Source organism: Aedes aegypti, unplaced genomic scaffold, assembly GCF_002204515.2.
Source record: "Aedes aegypti strain LVP_AGWG unplaced genomic scaffold, AaegL5.0 Primary Assembly AGWG_AaegL5_hic_scaff_1336_PBJ_arrow, whole genome shotgun sequence".
Lineage (NCBI taxonomy): Eukaryota > Metazoa > Arthropoda > Insecta > Diptera > Culicidae > Aedes > Aedes aegypti.
Window position 1 is genome coordinate 1 of NW_018734768.1, and position 9084 is coordinate 9084.

Consider the following 9084-nt stretch of genomic DNA (forward strand, 5'->3'; position numbering starts at 1 on the left):
ATGTCAAAATGGTGGCCAATATTTTTCCAAGAAGCTGCTGCTGCTGGACTTCGAAATAATTTTAGGAACAATTTCAAGGTAAATATTTGTTTAAATCCGTAGAATCCCAAATTAATTAATACGTTTTACCTTGTGTCATATCAATTTACAGAACATTGATGGTTTTGAACAGAACTGGCACTGGACAAATTTGCGAGGAACGTGCATTTCATGGACCTTTCAGAACAAGAATACCACGATGGTGGCCATTCAGTGCTTTGACAGCTTTAATGGAGTATAAAAGTTCAATACTTTAGTTTTTTGTCCTTCTTTCAATTTGAAAATAAAAAGAAAGCTCATGCATAACAGAATAGGTTTCTATGAATTGATGCCGATAGCTTTCAATGAAAATTCCCATGGGATCAATTAAAACACTTCGTAAATGCTACGTGAAAATTCATGTAGCTGTTACGTGAAACTTCGGTGGAACTGATGAGGTTCATTAGTTCATGCGTTCATTCGGTGTAACCTATGATCCACGTAAGTGCTACGTGAAAAGTGCGATGGAAAAAAACCACGTATGTTTTCACGTAACTACGACATGTGGATTATTTTGAGTGTAGTAACCCAAAATTAAACGGTAGTAGCCCAAAATTAAACAGCTACTAAAAATCTAAAAATAAATCTTGTGCTACCTCTAAATGATAATATTTTTGGCTCAGATTTTGAGGTTTCTCTTTTAATGTGATTTGAATTCAGTAGAGCAGACGAATTTTGGGTTTTAAGAACTTTTGAAAAATAAGCCGCTCCGTTTATGGTCACAGATACTTTTTCATCACAGCCTACCTGATTGAAAATACCGAGCCTCTTTTTAACATGGATATCCACGTGGATTCTCTTGATAATTTTGATTGTGTTTCCAGAAATAATTCAACTAAAACGGCATTTTTCGTAATTACACGTGTTAAGGGGAGTATGCAATTCAACAGAAAAGTAATCGCCTATCTCGATGCGTGAAAAATTTCTTGCGAGAAATGCTCCAAGAAAAGCATTTTTGTTCGATCCGCAAGTACGCAGTAAAAAGAAATTCATTTCAAATGGAGTTCACTATAGAAAATTTCTTGACCATTTCTTCAGCAGAAATTTTTTACTTTTCTTGAGCGAAACAGCATACTTGGCTTTAAAGTCAAAAAAACAAATCATATTAATTTTCGAGTCACAAAAAATACACAAAATTCCAAGGGTATACAATTTAAGCCCAGGGTTGGGTATTAAATCGATATAAAAATATAAAGTTCAAAAATGCTGGCACAAAAAATTAATTTATCCGGCTTATTCTGCAAGCCGAGAGTGTGAAACAACTAACGTTAATCAAATGCGAGCGAGTCCATTCCCCGAACAAGCCTGAATTCGAATAATATATTGTTAAAAAATCTTTCACAGCAGCCAAATAGCAACAGCAATCGTTAATGAGCAAATTTATATTATATGTCTAATAAAAACTAAGAACTATTCGAACGAAATATATTTAAAAAAATCAACTTAAAGTCAGCTTTGCCAAAATGATTTGAAAGGTTTGCGTATTGTAATGTAATGTATTAACAGTTAATGCAAACAATAAGAAAAATAAAACTAGCAAATTGCGTATTATGTACTTTTTTCGATTGTTTTATTACTTTCATATTAATTTTCTAATGGAATCAAAATACGTTTTAAATGCAATTGAATTGATATGGGTGTCATATCAGAAGAACATCACCATTGTAATATAAATAGAAGAAAGTTGTTATAATATAGTTATTATATTACCAATGGTATTCTAAAGTGCCAAATCAATTTTTAACAAGTTTAAATTTATGAGAAGCACAAAATAATAATAAAATCAGGACATGTCTGCCCAAATCAGAACGGGATGGTAACCCTATGAAACGCTGATTTGAAACTCTTTTTAAAAATCTGTTACACTGGTTTTACCCAAAATTGTGGCTGAAGTTACACACGTTTTCGTCCACAGGCAAACTCATTTTTATGGGGACTTAAATTTTAACACCAAAAATGTGTGATTTATCCGCCCAAAAAGTTAAGTGTGTAGCTCCATGGTTACTGGTGCGCATACAGATCCCCTCACAATAGTATGCTTTAAAGTTTCTAATGCATTTAAGCCGGTCATTCCAGAAACAAGAAAACATATTTTGTGGAGCACCCGAAAAAGAATAAAAAATTTCAGAACGCAGTCGGTAGGATTCGAACCTACGCTCCCAGAGGGAATCTGAATTTCTAGTCAGACGCCTTAAACCGCTCGGCCACGACTGCTGGTTTATTTTTTTCGCCGGCTAAATGCGAATCAGCGTTCTTATCAGAAATAAACACCGATTCAAAACGGCGAAAATATTAAAATAATTAATGCGATAATCCATCAATCTTCCGTTGATTGAAAGCGCCATATATTCGGTGAACATCGAACTCTTGTATCAGTCTTGGAATACATCTCAACGAGAGCAGTTCAGTGATACCGAGAAAATCAGTGCGCGTAGTTTCGAATTCATTTCCGTTTTTTTTTTTAATTTCTCCGCTCTAAATGTGTTTAGTGATTCTCTAATACCACCAGCCAAGCTTGGAAAGGAAATACCCGCGTCTAATAATGGTTTGTGGGAGGTGGAATGTGTGCATCAGTCAAATCAGCTGTGAAGACACTGCTGTTTTTCGTCTTGTTCTGTACCCTCCTACCAAGCATTCGTTATCAGCTATGCAAGTGAGTATGTTTTGGCTTTCTTTCATCTTTTCGTAAACATACCGTAGGATGTTGAGTCGGAATTAAGCTGATTCTGATTGTCTCATCCTTACTAGAGAAGAATGGAAACAAAATGTTATTATCTTACACCCATGCACTATATACCGGCTTGGGACGCCACGTGTAAGGCATGATAGTGATCAGCTGGTAGTCAGCGTAGATGAGCATGCATTTTTTAAATATCCTATGGTAAAGTACTACTTGGGTACCTTCATAATTCACTTAGAGCCATCGTTTTTTTATCTAATAGTCGGCAGAAAGATGTACAGTTCCCGTTTGTTTTTTTCTAACAATTAAAACCGTTCGATTTAGCATACTTGTTTTTTTTTCAGCATGTTACCAAAATCGAACGGGCGCACAGTGGTCCAGATTCAAAAATGATTGGCAAAAATTACGCATTCTCAATATTTGACAAGTTTTGATCATTACAAGTGTTGTGGAACATGTTTCAGAGTAGCAGAGGCATATTCACCATATTTTGGTGTTCATAGAACAAAATGTTAACAAAATTGCGGTTTTCCATACATTAAGAGGCTCTCAAGTTTTCACAAACCGAATGTTTAGGCGTTTAAACAAGAGCATTTCTGGAGAGATCCATGTAAGAGACCACGAAAGTAGTCTAAAAAAACACTCTTATAACTCATGAAGCTTTTCTCCGGGGAATCTGAGACGAAATTCTTCTAGAGCCTGTTGAACACGTTATAGTTTCTGAAGGTTTCTTTGGAGCCTGTGCAATTTTAACACTGCTCAATTTTACAAAATGTTTTTTCCCAACAATTATTACAGTTAGTTTTACACGATTTTCACTACAGATATTCTCCATCTCACGAGCCAGGACTTTTGGGAGTCATGCACAAACCATGTCACGCTTTACTGAGCATGTCAATAACGATAAATCTTATCGCATTTTCCAATCTATACAAGAATAAGTACGACTTTCATCGAGTTTGTATGTATATTGAATAGATGGTGAATTATTGAATTTATTTTTCAAGCTTTCTGCTGATTTTGATTTTTTTGTTGAATTGTGGGTAGGACAATCTTTTGGCTGTCCTACCCAGTCGTTTTTGTGCGTAGTACATGTCCTACCTGTCCTACCTGTCCTACCAACTAGAGATAGTCGGGTCTCGGGTTTTGAAACGGGTTCGGGTTTGAAAATTGAAAAAACTTTCGGGTTCGGGTTCGGTCGGGTTTGAAAGCTACAATATTATCGGGTACGAGTCGGGTTCGGGCTTGAAAAAAGTCGGGTTTAATCGGGTTTGATTCGGGTTAGTGAGCATTGTGAACATAGTAACAACCTGAAAGTTTCCCTATGCATCAGATCCGATGAATTTATCATCTTTTCGAACTCGGGTTTCATTCGGGTTTTTCTTAGAAAACTTTTTCGGGTTCGGGTTTGAACTGCGGAATTTTTCCGGGTTCGGGTCGCCCAAGTAACCACAAGCATTATACTATTGCATTAATTTGGTCGAAAGTCAACATTTTTTGCATTAATAATGTTATCATGCATTTATTCAATAACTGTCAAGCAATGATGCATTTGATTAACATTGTAAATGCTTTGTAGCATTATTTTAGTATAGCATTATGCTAAGCGTTTAGAGTGAATATACAGTTATGCTGTCATACAAGATAACATAACCTCATTAAACGCTTTCGAATCTGTAATAAATAAGTAAGACGATCGAGCACGTTCGCACTCGCTCATTACGTTTTGTGGAATATGGAAGAATAATGAAATGACTTTCTTTCATCTCGAACCCCCATTTCAAGATCTAAGGATATATGAGGGGCAAAATGGTCCAAAATGCCACTTTAGGGATTTGTGTCGTTTTCTCTCAATTAGATCTACATTTTAACACCATTCTAAGTCCAAACAGTATCTTTACAATATTTGCTAGCTTCCACATTGAAAAACATTTCTCAAATTTGAGTTTTTTAACGGTCTTTAATCGTGTAGAAAAGTTGGTTGAAAAATGGGGGTGGTTCAAAACGGGTGGGGCAGAATGCCATTTAGTATGGAGAACCAGGAGTAAACAACCATGTTGCTCAATGAGTTTGCTCTGTGGTATGGAAACGCTTGTTCGTTAATAAAATCATCGAAAAACCTTAATATTTAGGCAAAGAAGTGAAAAATGTTGAATTTCACCGGGAATTTAAGGAAAAATCTATGAGTTTATGTTTAAGGGTTGTAGCGGCAACTCTTGGGTAAACATATTTAAACATCGTTTGGCAAATAATACAAATGGAAACGCTGTAGGAATGATTTAATGAGGTGAGCCATTTTACCCCATCAGTGTGTCTTGGACCATGTTCCCAAAGACAAATTAAAGACCTCCATGTCCCTTGCAGTTGCCCAAAATTTTATGGCTCATAAGGTAAACTAGAATGCCGTTTAAAGTGTACTGCGATCTGTCAAGCTTGGGTACCTTTTGTACTGCCGAGGGACCAAATGCAGTACTAGAAGTGGTACACAATCTGAGCCCGAGTGTGACGGACCTGATGTTCCCCTATTCATTCAAAATTGTTGTATTTTATCTATGAGACTCTTTTATTCATAAGGAGCGAGAAGAAATGTCGATCAATTTCTCTCCCCCGAAATCTGTTTAATGCGCTAGGGCTTTGTTTTGTGGATTAAGTTCTGTTATTTTGTCTACGAGAAAGAATGGTGATCAAATTATTTCTGTTTATGTTTCATTTGGTGAGGAAAGGAAATCAATCGCCGAAGAGAATTCTTTCTAATCGTAATAACTGGGCGAATAGTAATGTTAACACACACAATGGCTTGGTTTATAAGGAACTTTTATCCTACCTTATTACATCAGCAGCTTTAGCACAGGACACCAACCAACGCGCCAGGCATCCAGCACACCATCATCCTAGTTGTGGGTTCGAATCCTGATTCCAACAAAAAAAATCATTAAGCTGGTAAAGAAACCCATTGAAAGGTAGTCAATGGATTCATTGTTTTGTTTATTTTTTAACGCAAGCCCCAAACATACATTGTTTTAAGCTAATATACATCATGAACCCTAAATATACAAACATAAATGCTTTAGTAGGGCTTGTGCATTAAAACTGCTTTACCAAGTATTGCATTAATTTGGTTGTTGTGGGGCCCTTTCCCACTTCAATTATGCTTTATAAAGCTCTTAAAGGTTATGTCACTTTAAAACAAAATCTGATAGCATACTATAGAGCAAACATAAAGTATTCATATAAAGCTTCGTGGTTACTTGGGCGGGTCCGGGTTTGCTTTTCAATTACTGTCTCGGGTTCGGGTCGGGTCCGGGTTTGCAGAAATAAAATAAGTCGGGTACGGGTCGGGTTCGGGTTTGAAAATTGTGAAACCAGACCATCTCTACTACCAACTTCCCGCGCCACTGGATCTGTAAAACTTGGGTACCTTTAGCAGCACCAAGGGACCAAATGCAGTACTAGAAGTCGTACCCATTCTGAACCCGACTACTATGTCTGTATTCGTCTCTGCTGGAACTATTTTTAAAATACGTCTGAAATTATTATGACAATCACTTTTGAATCATTTCTCGACAAAATTTACTACGGGACGAACTGTCTTTATGTAAATTGAAATGTCCTTGAGTCTATATACCGAAACCTCCATAATCATTTATAGTGTTGAAATTAATCTAAATGGAACTATAAATACAAATTTACTTAACAATATGCCAAAAATGTAGAAATTCATTGAATATACTTTTTAAGTGGGGCCTTCTTAGCCTAGTGGTTAGAGTCCCGCGGCTACAAAGCAAAGCCATGCTGAAGGTGTCTGGGTTCGAATCCCGGTCGGTCCAGGATCTTTTCGTAATGGAAATTTTCTTGACTTCCCTGGACATAGAGTATCATCGTACCTGCCACACGATATACGAATGCGAAAATGGCAACTTTGGCAAAGAAAGCTCTCAGTTAATAACCCCATTAAACATTTGACAGTTCAACAGCCGACTAAATTTGTTGAAAAATCGGTCGATTGTTGCACCGACGCTTATGGAAGATTAACACAGGGATCAATCGAATATCACCCGATTTAATAGGGTGGGCCGACGTAATCCTACTAAATAGGTGGATAAATCGGTATTTTAAGTAAAATCCAAGTAAGTTGACCTACTAAACACCATATTTCGTCGGCCACCCGATTGAATCTGGCGATTAGTCAGTTGATCGCTGTGTCAAACTTCCATAAGCGTAGGTGCAACAATCGACCGATTTTTCAACCAATTTAGTCGGCTGTTGAACTGTCAAATGTTTAATGGGGAACTGTGGAAGTGCTCATAAGAACACTACGCTGAGTAACCGGCTATGTCCCAATGGGGACGTTAATGCCAAGAAGAAGAAGAAGATACTTTTTAAGTGAGTTAGTCTTTAAATTTTGTCCGTCACTGTATATTGTATACGAGTCAAGGATCCGTCCCTCTACCCACAAGATTTAATTTTAATTTATAAATACTTTATTTTGCCAGCCGTTTCGACAACTCGAAAACTGTGGATTGCATTTCTGGCGAATCGATACCCGTACTTGAAGTTCGCTCGTACAAATAACATCCGAAGCTTAGTGGATACTTCTAGGAATCCAGGAGTTTTTCATATACTTTTGCAGGTTGAAGGAAAGTATCATCGAAATGAAATTCAAGCATCTTCTATATTGAATTATTTTCAATACGTGAATTTTTTTTTAGGAGTGTTGGACATCCATGCGATCAGAGCTAAAAATAACCGATCACGTTCTGGCCCGGCGTGATCACTATGGTAGACCGTGCTTTTCAAGGCTAAAGTTCCCTCTGATTTCCTGTTGGGGCCAATATGCGTTTGTGAAGAAAACCAAGTAAGTAGTATTTTGTCAACTGTACATATTCAGCTTCATCTACCATCTTTTCTAGGGATTTCAACATCGACAATCACATTATTCTTGCGCCTTCGTTACATCGAGGTCGTCCTTTAACTGAGGCTAACCTTCAAGACTATGTGAGCGACATCATATCTAAATATATGCCACCGGAGATACCTCCTTGGCAGATTTTTTGCATTCCGATGGCATACGGGGGAACGGCCAGTGGTTCAGCAGAATGCGACGCTAGTGCTCCCTACTATTACCTGTTGTACCGTATTCATCATCTTCTTCTGGAAGAGCAACAAAACCTAAGAATCTCTGACCTGCTTCTGATAGACAGACGAATTGAAAACGAGAAGAGAATTTCTGATTGCGACTCTATATTTGCCAATTTGCTGGAACGTCCAGTCTACCTGCCCCGAATTTGGAATGACATAGGTGCCACCATCAGCAACAAATGGAACGAATTTATCTACCAACACGATCCTTTGGAATCGCCTGACATTGAGAAGAAGCACATTGCCGGAGTACAACAGCTCGTTTCGGTAGTCTTGATAGCAGTGGTCACAGTGGTGTCAGACTTCTCCAAAGGATTCTCCAAAGTTCCGGGCAATCCGTTGATGAAGATAGACTACCTCAAATCGCTAATTGATCGTGAAATTCAACGAAGGAATCTTAATCTGCGTACCATTTGGAATGCCATAATGATGTCCATCGATCCAATCAATGTTGTAAAAGAATTAATATTTCTATTTTGGAAAGTTGGTGCTACCCTAACGTTGATGCTGCCCTGGTACGTGTTCCAGGAAATGGAAGCCGTAAGGATCTACATTTTGATGAAGAAAATCAAACGGATCACGCTGATCGGATTCGCACTGGAGTATCTGCCGGTTTGCTTCGGAGCATTCCTTGAGTATTGGAAGGGAGTGAAACTTTTCTATTCAGCTCCTAAGCTAGTCTTCGAAGAGCTGTTCGAACATAAGCCAAACACTGAACACTACTTACAGAACGTGTCGCTATGCGGGAGAAAGGTTGTGTCCTGGTCGGAAAGAGTTCGATCAACTGAACTTCAGGCGACCCGTTCGGATCAACCTGCAGCTCAACGAACAGGTAACGTCAGTTTTTCCTTTTTAGTCGGGATATGCAATTATATGTTTCATTTAGGGTTTATCCATACACAAAAATGAAACGCGGGCAATGGAACACGATATGCTCCTCTGTTTCCTCCACACTAGCACAATTGGGGCACGCAGAGATTCTGAGTGCCCGAATCTAAGCAGATACTGCCTATAGCAACCATGTCCTGACAAAAACTGCGTCAGGTGGAAATTCACTTCCCCTTGGCTACTTCTATACCAATTTGACACATTTGGTATAAGCCGATGAGTCTATCTACCTTTAGTGGAGTTATCCCATACCTGCTGCCACTGGATGGTACACAAATTATGTCACGCTAAATTTCAAC

At 38.1% G+C, this 9084-nt stretch overlaps 1 protein-coding gene and 1 non-coding gene across 2 annotated transcripts; one reads left to right on the plus strand and one right to left on the minus strand.

Moving 5' to 3' along the window:
• Window positions 1-2208: 2208 nt before the first annotated feature.
• Trnas-aga lies at window positions 2209-2292 on the minus strand. The gene has a single exon. It is a non-coding gene; the product is annotated as a tRNA-Ser (tRNA).
• Window positions 2293-2669: 377 nt separating this feature from the next.
• LOC110680414 lies at window positions 2670-8821 on the plus strand (the record flags this gene model as incomplete). Its single annotated transcript, XM_021856214.1, has 4 exons — window positions 2670-2731; window positions 7252-7421; window positions 7495-7613; window positions 7669-8821. Coding segments are annotated over 4 exons (1489 nt in total), but the record flags the coding sequence as incomplete, so codon positions are not given.
• Between the last annotated feature and the right edge of the window lie 263 nt (window positions 8822-9084).